We start from the raw sequence: 19,243 nt of genomic DNA on the forward strand, positions 1-19,243 counted from the left end.
GGCGTGACACCATGATCTCCATGATCATGATCTCCATCATCGTGTCTCCGTGAAGTCGTCACGCCAACTACTACTATCACTACTACTATAGCTAACCGTTAGCAATGAAGTAAAAGTAGTAAGCACATGGCGTTGCATCTCATACAATAAATTAAGACAACTCCTATGGCTCATGCCGGTTGTCATACTCATCGACATGCAAGTCGTGAAACATATTACAATAACATGATCATCTCATACATCATACATGCAACATCACAACTTTGGCCATATCACATCACATGTCAAACCCTGCAAAAACAAGTTAGACGTCCTCTAATTGTTGTTGCAAGTTTTACGTGGCTGATTTGGGTTTCTAGCAAGAACGCCTTCTTACCTACGTGACAGCCACAACGATGATATGCCAAAGCTATTTACCCTTCATAAGGACCCTTTTCATCAAATACAATCCGACTAGAGTAGGAGAGACATACACCCGCTAGCCACCTTTATGCACGGTGTGCATGTCTGTCGGTGGAACCAGTCTCACGTAAGTGTACGTGTAAAGTCGGTCCGGGCCGCTTCATCCCACAATACCGCCGGAAAAGAACAAGACTAGTAGCGGCAAGCAAATTGACAAATCATCGCCCACAACTTTTGTGTTCTACTCGTGCATAGAATCTACGCATAGAAAACCTGGCTCTGATACCACTGTTGGGAAACGTAGCATAAATTCAAAATTTTACTCCGCCATATTCAGATCTTCCTATGGAGAGACCAGCAACGAGAGAGGGGTAAGAGCATCTTCATACCTTTGAAGATCGCTAAGCGGAAGCGTTACTAGAACGCGGTTGATGGAGTTGTACTCGCAGCGATTCAGATCGCGGTGTGATTCCGATCTAGTGCCGATCTACGGCACCTCCGCGTTCAACACACGTGCAGCTCGGTGACGTCTCCCGCACCTTGATCCAGCAAGGAGGAGGGAGAGGTTGGGGAAGAACTCCAGCAGCACGACGGCGTGGTGTCGATGGAGAGACGAGGTCTCCCGGCAGGGCTTCGCCAAGCACCGGCAGAGAGGAGGAGAAAGAAGGGCAGGGCTGCGCCGAGGGAGAGGGAGAAGTCTATCTCCCAATGGCCAAAAGTGCCCGGTATATATAGGGGAAGGGAGGGGCTGCGCCCCCTTGAGGGTTTCCCCCTCCTGGGGGGCGGTAGCCCTAGATGGGGGCTGGTGCGGCGGCCAAAGGGGGGAGGAGGGGTGTGGCGCACCCCTGGTGGGCCTTAGGCCCACCTGGCTTAGGGTTTGCCCCCCCCTTTCTCTCCCATGCGCATTGGGCTGAGTGGGGAGGCGCACCAGCCCAACTAGGGGCTGGTTCCCTCCCCCACTTGGCCCGTCTTACCTCCCGGGGTCGTTGCCCCCCTTCGGTGGACCCCCGGGGCCACCTCCGATGGTCCTGGTACGTTACCGGTGATGCCCGAAACACTTCCGGTGTCCGAAACCATCTTTCCTATATATCAATCTTTACCTCCGAACCATTCTGGAGCTCCTCGTGACGTTCGGGATCTCATCCGGGACTCCAAACAACTTTCGGTAACCTCGTATAACAATTCCCTATAACCCTAGCGTCACCGAACCTTAAGTGTGTAGACCCTACGGGTTCGGGAGACAGGCAGACATGACCGAGACACCTCTCTGGCCAATAACCATCAACGGGGTCTGGATACCCATGGTGGCTCCCACTTGCTCCATGATGATCTCATCGGATGAACCACGATGTCAAGGATTCAATCAATCCCGTATACAATTCCCTTTGTCTGTCGGTATAGAACTTGCCCGAGATTCGATCGTCGGTATTACCAATACCTTGTTCAATCTCGTTACCAGTAAGTCTCTTTACTCGTTCCGTAGCACGTCATCGTGTGACTAACTCCTTAGTCACACTGAGCTCATGATGATGTTCTACCGAGTGGGCCCAGAGATACCTCTCCGTCACACGGAGTGACAAATCCCGATCTTGATTCGTACCAACCTAACAGACACTTTCAGAGGTACCCGTAGTGCACCTTTATAGTCACCCAGTTACATTGTGACGTTTGATACACCCAAAGCACTCCTACGGTATCCAGGAGTTGCACAATCTCACGGTCGAAGGAAAAGACACTTGACATTAGAAAAGCTTTAGCATATGAACAACACGATCTAGTGCTATGCTTAGGATTGGGTCTTGTCCATCACATCATTCTCCCAATGACGTGATCCCGTTATCAATGACATCTAATGCCCATGATCAGGAAACCATGATCATCTATTGACTAACGAGCTAGCCAACTAGAGGCTTGCTAGGGACACATTGTGATCTATTTATTCACACATGTATTACTGTTTCCTGTTAATACAATTATAGCATGAACAATAGACGATTATCATGAACAAGGAAATATGATAATAACCATTTTATTATTGCCTCTAGGGCATATTTCCAACATCTTGATCTCCATCACCAAAGCACTGGCATGATCTCCATCGTCACCGGCGCCACACCATGATCTCCATCATTGTGCTGCCATCGAAGTTGTCGCGCTAACTATGTTGTTACTACTAAAGCTACTACTAGCGATAAAGCAAAGCATCACCAAGCCCAAAAATAATTAAAGACAACCATATGGCTCCTGCCGGTTGCCGTAGCATCAAGATGCAAGTCGATATTTAAATATTGCAACACGATCATCTCATACATCCAATATATCATATCATGTCTTTGGCCATATCACATCACATGCATACCCTGCAAAAACAAGTTAGACGTCCTCTAATTTGTTGTTGCAAATTTTACGTGGCTGCTATGGGTATCTAGTATGATCGCATCTTACTTATGCAAATCCATAACGGTGATATGCAAATTGCTATTTAACCTTCTCCAAAGACCGCCTCGGTCAAATCCGATTCAACTAAAGTTGATGAAACATACACCCGTCAGTCATCTTTATGCAACAAGTTGCATGTTAGTCGATAAAACCGGTCTCTCGTAAGCGTGCGAGTAATGTTGGTCCGGACCACTTCAATCCAACAATGCCGCCGAATCAAGAAAATACTAAGGAGGGCAACAAATTGAACATCAACGCCCACAAACTCTTTTGTATTCTATTCAAGATATCTTCTACGCATGAACCTAGCTCTGATACCACTGTCGGGGAACGTTGCATGGGAAACAAAAAAATTCCTACGCACACGAAAGAACTATCATGGTGATGATCATCTACGAGAGGGGAGATGAGATCCACATACCCTTGTAGATCGCTAAGAGAGAAGCGTTAAGAAACGCGATTTATGTAGTTGAACGTCTTCATGATCCGATCACGATCCGTTCCACGAACTCCGTCCCGATCTACTACCAAACGGACGGCACCTCCGCGTTCAGCACACGTACAACTTGGTGAAGATCTCCGCCTTCTTGATCCAGCAAGAGGGGCAAAGAGGTAGTTGAATTGTCCGGCAGCGCGACGGCGTGACAGTGATGGTGGTGGAGCTTACTCCACCAGGGCTTCCCCGTGCCGGACTAATCTAGCTACGGGGTGTCGAAGTTGAGGAGGGGAGGAGGGCTGCACTTGGCTTGAGTGCCAAAAGCCTCTCTCCCCTCCACTATATATAGGAGGGAGGGAAGGGGCGGCACCCTAGGGTTTCGGTCGACGCATGAGGGAGGAGGTAGGAGTCCTCCTCCAATTCCACTTGAAAGGAGGAGTCCTTCCTTCCCCAATTCGGATTGCCCCTCTCCACGGCTTTTCTTCCACTTAGGCCGACCTAGGCCCTCTTGTGCTGGCCACCAGCCCACTAGGGGCTGGTGCGCCACCCATGGGCCCCTTTTGGTCTTCTCCCGGGTGAGTGGCCCCCCGGTAGAACTCTGGAACCCATCCGTCATTCCCGGTACTTTACCGGTAATGCCCAAAAACCTTCTGGAAGCCAAATGAACATTTCCTATATGTCAATCTTCGTCTCTAGATCATTCCGGAAAACCTCGTGACGTTCGGAATCTCATCCGGGACTCCGAACAACCTTAGGTTACCAACATCAATAATTCAGCTATCCCGAAACATCATCGAACCTTAAGTGTGCAGACCCTGCGGGTTCGAGAACTATGTAGACATGACCGAGACACTCTCCAGTCAATATCCAATAGCGGGACCTGGATGCCCATATTGGATCTTACATATTCTACGAAGATCTTATCGGTTGAACCTCTATGTGAAGGATTCATTTAATCCCGGATATCATTCCATTTGTCCTTCAGTATGTTAATTACTTGCCCGAGATTCGGTCGTCGGTATCCCCATACCTATTTCAATCTCGTTACCGCAAGTCTCTTTACTCATTCCGTAATACAAGATCCCGTGGCTAAATCTTTAGTCACATTGCTTGCAAGGCTTGTTTGTGATGTTGCATTACCGAGTGGGCCCCGAGATACCTCTCCTTCACACGGAGTGACAAATCCCAGTCTTGATCCATGCTAACTCAACGGACACCTTCGGAGATACTTGTAGAGCACCTTTATAGTCAACCAGTAACGTTGCGACGTTTGATACACACAAGGCATTCCTCCGGTGTCAGTGAGTTACATGATCTCATGCTCATAGGAGTGTATACTTGACATGCAGAAAACAATAGCAACAAAATAACACAATCACATGCTACGTTTATAGTTTGGATCTTGTCCATCACATCATTCTCCTAATGATGTGATCCCGTTATCAAGTGAAAATACTTGTCTATGGCTAGGAAACCTTAACCATCTTTGATCAACGAGCTAGTCAACTAGAGGCTTACTATGGACAATGTTTTGTCTATGTATCCACACATGTATCTATGTTTCCATTCAATACAGTTACATCATGGACAATAAACAATTATCTTGAAACAGGAAATATAATAATAACTATTTTATTATTGCCTATAGGGCATATTTCCAACAATGTGCAAATGTGTTGCTTTCGGATGAGCTGCCATGCCTTTTGATGTGGTGGCATCCTTAAAACATGGCAACATGCCAAGGCAATTCTATGATGGTGGAGACAAATGACTTTGTGTGAGTTTTAGCCAAGTGAGAGGAAATGAAGGTGTGCTCGCTTCTCCCGTGACATGCATCCCTTTAAGACATCGTTTCTTCTTTGGAGTGATGTCATGGACATGCGGATGCCTCAATGTTCCAGATTGTATTATTTATTTATGTTTATATTTTCTTTATTAATTCATAGCAGGTACTCCCTCCGTCTCAGTTTACAAGTCTAGCACATGTACCTAGGTCGTCAATTTGACCAACTTAATGAGAGGCATATATAACAAAAAATATTTCATTAGAAACTTTAGATGTTCTATTTTCTAATGATATAATTTTTATGTTAAACAATATATTTTATATAAGTCAAATTGAGGATCTAGATACACGTGCATGCCTTCTAAATTGTGACGGAGGAGTAAGTTGATTCCTCAACATTTTATATCTACTGTTTGAGGTTGTACTGATTTAATAACTCGGTGTTGATCTACAGAAAGAGCTCTACATCCACCAAGAAGATAAAATAAGGGAATATGCATATGCCTATATTTCTAGAGTGTTTGCATAATAATGACACATAATATCCATGGGTATGATATGCCAGACAAGCTACATCCTTAAAACAAGCACATACGCAGCACTTTTCTTCTAACATTATATTCATGTTGCACACTAAACAAAACAAGGGATATGTGATACTCCGAGGAACAAAAGAACAAAGTTAACTTTCACATATTATATTACTGAGATATACAATAGACAATTGTACGAAAGTACAACAAATATATTCTCTAATTAGACTAGAAAAGAGCAAAGCAGTGTTAGTTAGTTCATGTTGTTTTTTCTTTTAAAATGGGCTCATGGGACGTGACACAATATAGTTTTTTGCTATATATTTTTTTGAATCTAACATGTAATAAAAATACTGAATTAGCATTACTTTTTGGAAAATAATAGTTAACTAAATACCTTCAGCCATAAATTATTGTATTTTGTGAATCTAAGATGTAATAATAATAATGAATTGATGAACTTTTGCGGCTATGCCTAGGAAGAATTTTTAGTGTAGAGTGTGGTGTTTAGTTCACAAAAAACTGTGTGCAACAGTAAGTATATACATACACATTGTGCATCTTCGGAGCACCAAAAGAAAATAAAAGTACATGGTAGTGCATAAATCAGCATACACACATATCAACATAAGTTTATTTCTTAGAAACAATCTGGAATGTGAATCCAACTTGTTACAAAGTAAAAGTAACAGTAAGCAATTAAAACTAAACAATTTTCGCGTCACTAAAAGAAAATAAGGCATCTCAAACTAAGCGAAAAAAACAAAGTTAATGTACATGCAAACAGTATTACTTTTTACAATTGAAAAATATCTAATGCACATCAAAAGTTGTGACAAACAATGATGTGCTTATAATCAAACTTGATTAAGGTTCATTGGTTATGCTTCGATCAGGCTCCGTTCTGATGTCAGCACAACAACACCTTTCCCCCAACCGTTCACCTCCTCTTTTCCCTCAGCATATTTGCAAATTTAAATTGGATCCTTTGTTTTCCCCATTGACAGACCAAGATCTATCAGATCCCCCGGTTCTTCTCCCAATTAACAGTAGTGCATTCTCCAAGAAAGCAGTGCCGTATATTCAAGGAGGAAGAGACCATACTACTAGCTAGAGAAAGAGGTCGTGGTTGCTTTTGTTTAATCTGGTATTTACCAGTCTTGTTGCTACTATCCATGATGATCTTGGTTGTCAGGAGGCCAGTATGGGTAAGGCCATTCTGTCTCTTGGGAGTGAGGAATCGAAGTCTCCTGCGGTAGAATAGGGAAAGTGGTCAAAAAGGAACTACCCTAGTGAAGTGCAACATTGATTCAAATGAGAAAGCTACGGTACTTGAGAGAGAGAGCAGGGTACATGCATGTCAGTGGATACAACAACAAAAAATTGTGCATATATGGATCCAAACGTGTAGTATAACATTTAAGCCCCAGAACACAGGGATCAAGGTTCAAGTGAGAAAAGATAAGAAAGCAGTTTGTTCTGTTGAAATATTTATAGATTTTTTTAGGGGGCGGTTTTACAGTTCGCGAGAACCATGTACTACCATATATCTGAGTCGATACCTTGACAAGACTATCCATGCATAGGAGAAAACGAATCGATCAATGATAACAAATGTCACGCAAGTTCATGCATGCATGTTTCAATGTGAATCGACTCACAGAAAAGAGAGAGAGGAAGAACAAGTACTTCGTTTTACTTTGCTGTTTACACAAGAGATAATGGTAAAGAACTCTAGGACATGTAGTCCGGAAAACAAGAAGGGCGGGCGACCGACACGGCCGGAGTAAAAGCTCTCATTTTCGCCTATAGGGTCATGAAAGCAGGAAAGTATGGCCTTGTTTTTTACGTTGGTCTTTGGGCACCCCTTTGGCATGCACTCGAAAGCAAAGCAAAGGGTGGTCCTTGTTTGCATATATTCATGATGTCTCTTCTATCTCACTAGCTATGAGCAGCACCAAAGCTCTCTCTCTCTCTCTCTCGATTTTGTTGGCTTGCATGCTGTAAAAGCACCTAAAATGGCGAATTTATAAACAGGAAAAAAATGGGATAAAAAGCTGTCATGCTGAAGGGCTTGTTCCACAGTACTACGGCCCGGGGACAAAGAAACTGCAAGGTCCCACACTGAAGTTTCCTCTGAGGCCACCCTGGGGCAGTCTTTCTTTTTTATGCCCTCTACCACACAACTTGCAGCTTTCCCACCTATATCTAGGAGTATATGGATCAAGATAACCAAATGTGGATAAATTTATTATGGACTAATTAATGCGCTTAGCTTAAACTGTGTCAAAAACGTCACATGCAGCTCATAGGTTAGATATTTGCAGGACTCATAAACATATAGTACATCATCGCTGGTACGTTACGTTGTTGTGTTTTTCTTTTCAGTTTTCATACAAGCTGTGGGAGGCAAAACAAATATTAGCAATGGAAGTTACTTACTCCTTTTGTGCATGTAGACGTGCACCCCATTACCAATTCTTCCAAGCCAGCAGACCTGCGGTCAACCTTTTGCTGTTGCTGTTGTTGCATGTTCTGTGGTAATAATGTTGAATGAAACAGTAACTAAAGCGTTCTTTTAGTAAAGAGAAAAAAAGAGATAAAGGGACTACAAATATAAATATACATAACAATAGCATATTGGAATTAACTGAAAACTTAGGAAGGAAATAAAAAATGAGCTGGTATTGCATTCATATTGTTAGATGGAGCAAACATGTACCATAAATTATACAAGCGTGAAGGATGGAATTATAGAGCCATAGTTTAGTGTACTTTAATAAAACAGTGATTTCTCATGCTATGCTTATAATAAACCTAGAAAGCTGAATATGCTACAACACAAAGAATCCTTCTAAAATTGTCTATCCTCTCTATATATTCTTGTAAAAAACTGCAATGCATCTTCCACCATAAGTTACATGGCATAAAGTTGGTGGAACATATATGCGTACTGTACCATGAATATTACATATATAGTACATGTGTGTTCAGAAATTCTATGAAACAATATACCCATGTTTAAAAAAATGTCATTTTACATCTTTTTTTTCAAAAGGAGGATTGCCCCCGGCCTCTGCGTAAAAATGTCATTTTATATAGGCTGCTTTATTTGTGTAAATTTATGAAAATACCTTTTTAAATCCAAAACAAAAGGACTGCTTATGACATTTTAGATGTGCTTTTGTAAGTGTAATTAAATTTAGACACAATCTGGAAATTACTTAGTATATATACCCTAGCAAACCTAGCTTGAGAATCCCAGTACAAAATTCATGTGAACTCTTGAGAAATAAAAGGGGTGTCAAATTGACGGAGAATATGTGTCTTTCAGTTGTTAGCAAGCCATGGTAAGTGCCTGAATTTGTGTACTCCCTCCGTTTTAGTTTATAAGTCCGGCACGTGTATCTAGATCGTCAATTTGACCAACTTAATAAGAGGCATATATTACAAAAAATATATCATTAGAAACCCTAGATGTTATATTTTCTAATGATATAATTTTTATGTTAAACAATATATTTTATATAAGTCAAATTGATGACCTAGATACACGTGCAAGCCTTATAAACTATGATGGAGGGAGTAGATAAGATACACATAACTAGTTACACTTTTTTCTCCTCAATGTGAATGAACACATGCGCTCATATATATGGCGGTTTCAAACTTGCATTGGTGAATTCAGTTACTTATAAGAATAAATAGAAGTAACATATATTCCAGATAAATGTGTACAAGCTATAGCAAGAATACAAACTAGCAGGGGTGGAATCACCTGAAATTTGTCGTGGTGGAGAAAAATTGCTGGCACGTGAAACTGGTCATGGTCGAGCACAACAGAAGTGTGCTGCAACGGTGGCGGAACGGTAGCTGAGACGGGGTTCGTCGGCCTGCTGACCAGGAAGGCCGTGGCAGGCACGGCCGTCGTTGCAAGGTCCGGCCGGTGAGGCTGCTGTTCCTGGCCGGCATGCTGCTGATGCTCTGATCGCCCAAGATGGTCGGACGGCACCTGGTCACCACCTATACCAACCTGTTCAACACATAGAAATTAGTAATGCTGAAAATGCAACTTTTTATATTTTTTATATTTACATATCTAGAAAAAATCTACATGGCTAGTCCCCTTTATATCTGACCCATTAATTCGTGCCCCCCTTTCAGTTATGCTGTTACATGCGTGTTTGAGCTTTCTGGAAACCTCTTTTTTCTCTTAGGTAGGAGAGAATGGGACGCATCTATCAACTATTGAAAAGAAACTTGCTGGCGGTTCTTGCTTTCACGGTGGGTGTGGATGGTTTCTAGCTAGCGTTGCTTGCAGTGTGAGTAAAATGATGTGAGGCTCGAACTAATTAAAAGGACCGGCGACCCTCTCCCATGCTGTGTGATGTGCATATTCATATGCATGTAGCCAAGCTCAGCTTTTGCTCTACATTGGCGAGTCCATCGATCCTACACGTTAGGATTAGGTCAGCTACCCGATCGAACAACAGCCCATCCATGCAAACGCACGCCATCGACAGGCAACTAACCGAACAGAAACCATCGATCTTGTATATCCGTAACTCGAACGGTAGCAGCATGCATGCGTCCGTGCATGGGAATGGGAATGGTCGGGCCGAGCAAACTGTACTTTCGCGTGATCTGCATGATGTGCTCCTGGACCTACCGGCAGCGTTACCTATGTCGAGATAGTATAGATCTAAACAAACCGAGGACATGTCGAGATGCAGAGACGAGAGAATGTTTAGTTACCTCCTCGAAGCTCTTCCTGAAAGGCGCGAAGCTGAAATGGTCGCCGGAGTGTTTCAAGTGCTGCATCTCGACGGCGGCCGCCATGGCATACCCGGCCGGGTATGACGTCGCCGACAACGCCTCGTGGTCCCTCGATGAGGAGCTGCCACTGCCGCTGTCCCTCCTGCGCTGCTCCTGCACCGTCACTGCCGCGGCGGCTGCAATGGCTACGGCGCCACCGGCACCACCACGGTCTGAGGAGGCGGACCAGCTGCACTGCCTGGGCTGCGTCTGGTAGAAGATCTTGCAGACGACGAGCTCCCCTTCCTTCTCTTCCTCGAGGTCTCCGAGGTGGTACTGGTGCATCACCCAGTTGGTCTTCTCGGGTTTGCGGTGCTTGCCGAAGTTGGTGTAGAGCACCAGGATCTTCTTGCAGCCCTTCTGCCGGCCGTTGGCCATCACCGGTCGGGTTTTGCCGGTCTTGTGCCACCTCGTCTCCCCCTTATGCACATCGCACTCCGTCTGTATCTTGCGCCGCTTCCTTGTGCCCGTCGTGTACGCCTTGGAAGGGCGGTGGAAGAAATGCTTGCTTAGGCCATCCATTGTCACGCCTGCTTGAGAGATGACCAGATGTAAGAATTAACAGTCAGTGTGAGCACGTACAAGTGTGTGGGTGGGTGGCCAGTGTTCTCTTGGCAGATGCAACAAACCTCTGGAAAAGAGAAGGCATGTAAAAGGTAGGAAAGAAACCTATTTGGAAACTTCAGAAGCATCTTACCATCATGACATAGAGAGGAGAGAGAGATGAGAGACGAGGCACAACTTTCCATAAACAATAATAATTCTCTTTGCATATACCCAAGAGCACATGTAGAGAACACCAGGAGTAGAGGGGGCGCTAGAGCACATCAAGAACAACGAGGGAATATATGCCATATCCCAAATCGAACCACAACCCTCACAATTCATGACGAAATACATAACCCCAACATATGATATACCGATCTCCCCATGGAAAGCAAAACTAAAGTTTGCAAAAAGCAACGAATATACATACATACATGTGTAGTCTGTTCATGGGTACCATAGTTAGCTAGCTAGCCATCTCGAACAGTGTCTCACCTGGAAGTTTCTCAGGATGGGTGTAGCATATGCCGTCCTCGCCGTCTATGGTGGGTATAAACTCATCGATGAGAGGGTGAGATCTCGAGCCTTCTTCCCTCACCTTGGCCTCGAGGTGCTCGATCAGCTCCTGGTCCGTCGGATCGAACTTGACGCCAGCCGGTAGCCCCAACCAATCCTTCTTGCAGTTGACACCGGTTAATTCCATCAAAACTATATGCGGAATTGCACCATTCAAAGAACCCTAATGTGCACCCAGTGGCTAGCACCACCGAGGTGCAAGAAAGAAAAAATTAAGAAGAAATTGGCATATGCATACCGGTTTGCAGTCGAGCTTGTGGCGGCAGTTGGGGCAGTGCCTGGCGGTGGAGATCCGGTGTTCCTCGAGCTTGGCGTCGATGAGCTCCGAGCTGCTGATGTGACCCCTGTTCATGTCTCCTGGTTCACGCGCGGCCGCCGGAGACGGTGTCCATGCATGCGCCCGCTGCAAGGGACCAAGGCGAGCAGAATTCAGAACGCGAGAGGCCATACCGCTGAGATCGAAAATACGGCGAGAAGCTGAGGCCGGTGAGCGAACCGAAGGGAGGCGGGTAGAGTTGGAGGGAGTAGGGGAGCGAGGAAGGAAGGAGAGAGCAGACGAGTGAGGGGGAGGGGGCGTAGATATAAAAAAATCGAGGCAGGCAGCCTGCCGCTTTCACCAGTTTAATACTGTAGGAGAGAGGGCAGAATTTCCTTGGCCGCTTTAACTCTAGCCACACCCAGCCCCTTGAGGAAAAGTTAAAGGGCCCCGCTCCTTAGCTTCTCTCTCTTTTCCTCTTTCACCCAAGCACAACGTAGTACGCAGCACACACACGCTGACTGATTAATCTGCTGGTTGTAAGATTAATTATCACTAGATTTAGAACAACTTTAATCGGACAATTCATTTCCTCCATCAGAGTTCGTTTGGGTCGTCACAGATAAAAGTGAAAGACCCATTTTTAAAACGCGTATGTTCCCCTTCTGCATGGATCCATTTCACGTTTAAATTTGAGGCTGAAATGAATTGGCACAGACGCGAAGCTGATGCGGCCCACGCTCTCTCTTGTTCGCGTCCGTCCACACGTGGCGCTCGGTCGGCATCTTCATTACCGACAATTGTCCATCACAGGCCCACATGCGAGCGACCCCACGCGTTTTTTTAATCCGAACTTGTCGGGAGGATCAACCTCATCCTCTTTATTAATGACAAACCCTAGCCACCACCATGGGTTCCTCCTCCGGCTCGAAGGCTCGAACTCTGGCAAAGACAAGGGCAAGTCCTACGTCGTCCCTGTCTGCGCGCTCCCCTCTCCAGCGTCTTCCCATCCGCTGCGGTAGCGGATCAGCGTACGAGTGCACCAGGCGAGGTGGCACTAGGAGCGCCGTATCGCCCTTCCCTATCCTGATGTCACGTTGTCACACGTCTGGCATTTGGATCCTTAGAGGATCCCAGTGCCAGAGGTGCCGCGGTCAGCGTGGGCGCATGCGGAGGAGCTGAGGAGCCACCGACATCAGCTGTCCACAGAGCAGCGGCGCAACGCCGTGTACGCCGCAGACTCCCTCGAATGGGATGCCTAGTTTGCGTGGGAGAACGAGGAGCAGCGCAGGCGTGGCATCTGCGACGTGGTGGTTGGACCATCGTCGCCTCTCATCGTGCGTGAAGAGGACTAGGAGGCGGAGGCCGCATGCCAGAATGCGCTGATGGCTGTCCTACGTGCAAGCGAGGAGGAAGCACACCTCAAGGAGGAGGAGGAGGAGGAGGTGGCTTACCAGGCGAAGATGGCGGAGGTTATGGCGCTCTCCGCTGTCGGCGACTGCGTCGTGCCGCCGTTGGCCCCATCGTCACCCGTCAATGCCGAGTCAGGGCCGCTGACCCTCAAGCCCGAGCAGTATGTCTGGGATTGGGTGGTACGCGAGTGGGTCAGCGCGTGCCACCCGTCTGGTTGCGACGCCGGAGTAGGAGGCGGCCTACCTGGAGCACTGGCGACAGCGGTGGCTGGGGGAGGAGAGCTCAGAGGCCCGACGGCTCGAGCGGGTGGAATGGAGGCCGAAGTTGAGGTGGGGCGTGTTGTGCTGCCCAGTCAGCGTCGGTGCAGCCGCCAGCGGACGACGTCGCTGCATGGGAGACGACCTTTCCCTGGGCTGGCTCGCGACCTCACCGGCCCCGACGACGAGGAGGAGGAGGACGCCTAGGGCAGCGCGCTTATAGGTTTTAGCGTACTTAAAGGTCTTATTTAATGTAATGTGGATTCGTGGGAGAATCGCGGCTTTTGACATTGGTATTAATGTTTAATTAACATTTTTTTGTATTTATTATATTTTTTCACATCATCTAAAAAAGGGGCATGTTTGCGTTGGACGCAAGCGTCGATCTAATTAAAAAACGGACATGAATGTCCAATAGACCGATCCAAAAGAATAAAATGCGGATAAATCATGTGTTTTTTTGATCGTTCGGTTGAAGTTGCTCTTACTGAGAACGGCTTGATGTAAAATGTAGCAGCCACGACAGTGCACATACGCATCCTCAGTAAGATGGTTAGCGTTGATGCATGTATATTTTATACGACTTGAAAAGTTGGATGGCTAGCAAGCTAGCTGGTGCTGGTGGTAAAACCAAAAGCAAAAGGCAAGAAGAACTGCTGTACCGCCACACCACACACCACACGCCACAGCTGTTACTGCAGATTCCACACACTGTACAGCACCCACTCGCACGCGGAAAGAAAGAAAGAAAGAGGAGGGTGAGCTTAAAGCCCCTTACGAGTGAAGGCTACCTAGCAGCCTAGCAACTGGAGTAGACTCAACAAGGGTAGCATTTCCATGCATCTCAAACGGAAACATAATTCTAACAATCTAAATATACTTAAAAGCTATTAACGCAGGAACAACATCGTTCAACACACCTCAACTCATATAACACTCTTTTTTTTAACCGAGCATGACACCACTTTCCACTACATCGAACGAAAATACAGTAGTTCCACAAAGTTATCAAAAATAAAAGAGTACTAGTACGACACCTAGTTCCAGCAGACCGCCAGCTTTCACCTATGGAACAGACGTTCACCTTCGAAACGACTGCCATGGCATAAAAACCAACAATCGCATAGAACAGACATAGTATCACCGAAACAACACAAAACATCACAGACTTGAACAGGCATAAGGACTAACACCCTACAGGATATCTTCATCACCATCTCGAAGACTTTCATATCACAGCGAGCTTACTCCCCTGTGATCCCCTGCCAAGCTGCCTCGCAAAGCTTCATCAGCTGCATAGTATTCACTCTCACCATCTCAGCGCCAGAACGAAGCTCTCCTGCATCATCCTTCTCCTGCAAGCCTGCCCAATATAGAAGGAACGAACACATTGAAAATACAATTTCAAAGGGAGTTTTGATCATTTTATTTTCGAAAGTAGCCCTTTTCCTAGCCAACCAAGGAGCCCAGCATACAGCCGCAAGCCCCACCGTGTAGTATTTCCCACCAGCCGGCAAGAACGCATTACACCAGGAATAGTATTGTCAGTAAGAGTTGGGGCAACTATCAGTCCCCAGAGTAACCCCGATCGATCTCCACACAACCCTAGCAACAGGGCATGTAAAGAAAAGGTGTTGTGAAGTTTCTCTTTGACGACAGAAAGAGCAACTAGGATTCCCAGGCCATTTTTTCTTTTTCATCACATGTCTAGTCAGCACTGCATCCTGAGATAATTGCCACATGAAAATTTTAATTTTCAAGGGCATTTTTGCTTTCCAGATCCACCTATAATGGCACCCATGCAATGGTTTCTCCAACCACTTATACATGGACTTGGTGGTGAACTTACCATTACTAGTCAAGCCCCAAGACACTTTGTCACCATCCCTGGTTAGCACAATACCAGAGATAGTTCTATGCATCTCTCTCCATTGGTCTCTAAGTTCAGGATTTAACCTCCTTCTAGAAAAGGAGTAATCTTCAAACTGGCACAACCTATCCACCATACACTCGGGATCATTACAAATGTCAAATAGTAAAGGGAATTGATCTTTGAAAGGAGGAAGCCCATCAATAGAATCCTGCCAAATCCTGGCAATATTCCCGGATTCAATTTTAACTTTCCTCCCTGCCAAATAAAATTCCTTGACTTTAAGAATAGCTTTCTAGCAAGGTGAGTCGGAGAACCTGGGCTTAACAGTAGCCACAGTTTTGTTTCTGAGATATCTAGCTTTGATAATGTCTTGCCAAACACCCTTCTGCGTCTCCAATTTCCACCACCACTTAACCATCAAGCTAATATTTTGCTTTCGGAGGTCTTTAACCCCCAGCCCCCCTTTTTATTTAGATCTACACACCCTGTTCCATTTAACCATATGGTATCTCCTCTTTTTATTGCTCCCTTGCTAGAAAAATCTACGTTTGTGTTTATCCAACTTTTGTATGAACGTTTTATTCATAAGCCACATAGACATGTGGTAGATGGAAATCTGAGCGATAACAGAATCCAGGAGAGTCAGTCTACCTCCCATGGAAGCAGCATTGCCAATCCAGGCCTCAAACCACTTCATATATCTTTCCACAATGAATTACTAATCAGAGTTCTTCAACGTGGTATAGCTAACAGGCATACCAAGATATTTGATTGGGAACTTACCAATATCACAGTTAAATAGATCAGCATAGGTTTTTACCACGTTATCATCCCCTCCAACAGTAAAAATTTCGCTTTTTTGATAATTGACCTTAAGGCCCGACATCATCTCAAAGATATATAGCATAACTTCAGGTTAACTACTTTTTCCACATCATGCTCTATACAAATGGTTGTATCATCAGCGTATTGCAGCACAGCAATTCCATCAGGTATAAGATCTGCAGCAAGTCCAACAATAAGCGTGTTCCCATATACAAGCACTATTACAGAACATAGCAATCTCATGGATGACCCCATTAACATTCTTACTGATTTTTTCCACAAAACAAATAAACATTCCTACTGATTTTGATAATTCTAACCCTCGGCATATCCTCCATCAGTTCCAAAACATCCTTCTTAGATCTCACCCAAGTTTATCCAAGGAACGTCCAAAGACAACGCTGAGTATATGGAAAGTCGGCCACAAGAATAGTAGGCAAAATAATAATCTCACGCAGTCACGCTGCACTGAGGCCCTTGATGAAAGTCCAGAGTCCGTATGCCGCTGTTTTGATATTCGTGATTATGATACATTTTAAAAGAAAGAAATCTAGTGCAACACTCTAAAACGGTGAAACTAGCCTAATCCATAAAATGTAGCACAAAGCGACAAATCGAGATGGTAAGACACAAGACAGGAGATCGTCCTGCCTTTTGTGGTCGTATTGCTCGAGTACTAACCAACAATTGGGGGGTTCATCGAAGAGATCAGTTTCCTAGTTTGCAAGCTCTCAGCTTGGCGGCGGGGATGAAGGAGATGGTGGTAGGTGAGAACTCTAGCTCTACGATGATCTAGAATGTCTGCATACCCTCCCTAACTTGCATTTGTATAATTGACAAAGTTACGGTTGCATCACTCGGGTGGGATCGAGGTGGGTTTCACCTAGCTGTCTGGCTCATCCAGGTCCCGCGCATGTTGGCTATCTTGTTCAAGCTCCATTGGGCGACGAAGTGGTCCACGTATATGTTGGAATAGGGTGGTTTTCTTGGCCTGATGAAAGGGGTCTTTGTTTGGTCTCCCAGGGGTCTTGGAGTCCAATCGTCATGTCCTCGTTAGTAGCCCCTGAGTGTCGAGTGGTCTATCGCCAAGAGATCGGTCAGACTTGCTAGATTCCTCGAAAAAGGAAGAGGAAAGAGAAAGAGTGAGTCGAACGACAACCACCTTGTTAGGTCGGAGTGTTGTGGTGAGGCCTAATAACGGGATCAAGATAATGTCCCGTTGGGGCATATCATAGATTTCGTGGGAGTCCTCAGTGATGCTTGATGGATCGATGTGGTCGATCTCAACTAGTTTCCCAGCAGGAAGACCCTCACATATCCTTCTAGAACCAAGACTCGAGTTGACACGCCTGGCACCCCTTGCTCAAGATTAAGCTTGCGACACATGGAGGGGCACCACCATTGCCCTTCAGTCGGATGCCAACTGCTGATACCTATGATTGATGGCTTCTTAACCATGAGTGGTTCAGTTCTCTACCAAGGCCTGTTGCAGGCTCGCCTTTCGGGTGTCGTTCCTGAGCCACGTGTGTTGCCAGGGGGCATTGTACCACATGCACATTGGGTAGTGCACACATTAGGGTCCTTGTGGCCCTGACATATTGAATTCTAAGGGCGGGAGGAGAGGAAGTGTGTATCGCTTGAGTTTGCCGCGATCTTCGAGGTGGCTCATAGAATGTCCTCCCTCCACAATCTGCACATTGATCATAGGTCACATGATGAGGATGTGTGGCGTGCGATGGGACGTAATGCATGGGGTTCTTACATTTGGAAGGGGTAAGGAGGAAAATACACTCCCGTCATCGATAAATCCCCATCGCGGTAATTCCTCTTCAGACTGTGGGTTGATCGGTGATGCCTCTCTGCGCGTCATGAGCTTGGTCCACCGTCGCATGCTCCCAACCTTTCTTCCGATGCGCTAAGCGACTCCCTCCTCGACCTCTCGCGAGGGAGACACTCGTCATTTCCTCGCAGCACCGAGGTCTCTCCCTGATGGTAGAAAAGTCCGGCCATGTTGTGTTCCTCAAACACAACCTATGATGATGCCACACACGAAGAGGTGAAGTGTCGAGTGTTGTTGGCAGCCTTGTGTGACGGTATCGAAAACGGTGAGTGTCCACTGTAGGTTGGAGAGCACGATTGGATGTACGATAAGGTATCACACGCGGGTTTTTTATGCACGTTTGGTCCCTCATGGTCAAGGTAATACCCTACTCCTACTTTCTTTTGATTTATGATGGAAACGCCTTGTGTGAGGGGGTTACATATGGGATATGGTAATGGATACCAAGGTGATCCTTCATCTACCTCTAGTCTCGCCTTATAAAGGGGGATGCGAGCTAGGATTTTACTGTTTTCCTGATATGCAATACCTCTAAGTCGGTAGACCTTAGCTTACACATCAAGATCGTGATTATCCAAAAGCCAGGCTTCCTCTCAAACTTCTGCTTGTTTTGAGGCCTCTCACACCTTAAGGCATCGAAAGCCCCCCCCCCCCCCCCCCGTTGATGGGCCGCCCCTGGTATAGTACATCGTTCATAGCCTCCAAGCATGTGCGGAGTTTTGAGATGAACCATTCTCAATTATGAAATCAAAGAGGGCTCCTCCCGTGTGGGATGGATGGATTAGTCTGACTTTTGGTGACCTCACTGATGGAGTTAGGACTAAGGGGTTCTAGCCGAGGTGGTTTGGTCCATGAGTCGGACTGGGGGGCCATCAAGGGGAAGGACTTCGGAGGCCTTTTTGACAAAGCGTGAACACTCCAGATTCTATAAAAGACTTGGCGTGCACTCTAAGGAAAAAGGTGATTTGTTCATCATGTAACCCATATATGGTAACCGATATTCATGTAACCCTTGATACCCTCGGTGCCTATACAAACCGTGGGGTTTAGCATGTAGAGCATATACACTCACAACATCATAACCCGTAGGGTTTAGCCCACAAACTCACGATCTCGAGGTAGATCAAATATGTGATCTCTACAACATCAATACAACAAGAGCATGACATAGGGGTTTACCTTCATCGAGAGGGCCCGAACCTGGGTAAAAGCCTTGTGTTCTTTGTCTCATGTTATCCTCGATCCG

The 19,243-nt window shown here is 45.7% G+C and overlaps 1 protein-coding gene across 2 annotated transcripts; it reads right to left on the reverse strand.

Annotated features, from left to right (window-relative positions):
- Positions 1 to 6,202: 6,202 nt before the first annotated feature.
- On the reverse strand, positions 6,203 to 12,119 carry LOC123442900 (NAC domain-containing protein 75). 2 transcript variants are annotated; one of them, XM_045119081.1, is made up of 7 exons: positions 12,030 to 12,119; positions 11,772 to 11,936; positions 11,453 to 11,630; positions 10,352 to 10,941; positions 9,375 to 9,629; positions 8,039 to 8,131; positions 6,203 to 6,846 (listed from the first exon to the last, which is right to left on the reverse strand). In XM_045119081.1, the coding sequence occupies exons 2-7, from the start codon at positions 11,883 to 11,885 to the stop codon at positions 6,766 to 6,768; spliced, it is 1,311 nt and encodes a 436-aa protein (XP_044975016.1). In that variant the 5' UTR covers positions 11,886 to 11,936; positions 12,030 to 12,119; the 3' UTR covers positions 6,203 to 6,765. The 2 variants fall into 2 exon arrangements, with proteins under 2 accessions (XP_044975016.1, XP_044975015.1); XM_045119080.1 differs by having other exon boundaries at positions 11,453 to 11,633.
- Positions 12,120 to 19,243: the final 7,124 nt, after the last annotated feature.

This window comes from Hordeum vulgare, chromosome 3H (assembly GCF_904849725.1).
Source record: "Hordeum vulgare subsp. vulgare chromosome 3H, MorexV3_pseudomolecules_assembly, whole genome shotgun sequence".
Lineage (NCBI taxonomy): Eukaryota > Viridiplantae > Streptophyta > Magnoliopsida > Poales > Poaceae > Hordeum > Hordeum vulgare.

What these genes read in the sequence shown, in the direction of transcription:
- LOC123442900 (XM_045119080.1), bottom strand. Translation starts at nt 11,885, where the DNA reads ATGAACAGGGGTCACATCAGCAGCTCGGAGCTCATCGACGCCAAGCTC. An exon ending in ACAAGCTCGACTGCAAACCG is followed by an intron (nt 11,634 to 11,771) that starts GTATGCATATGC and finishes GTCAACTGCAAG; the next exon opens with AAGGATTGGTTGGGGCTACC. An exon ending in CGTCTACATGCACAAAAGGA is followed by an intron (nt 6,847 to 8,038) that starts GTAAGTAACTTC and finishes ATTCTACCGCAG; the next exon opens with GAGACTTCGATTCCTCACTC.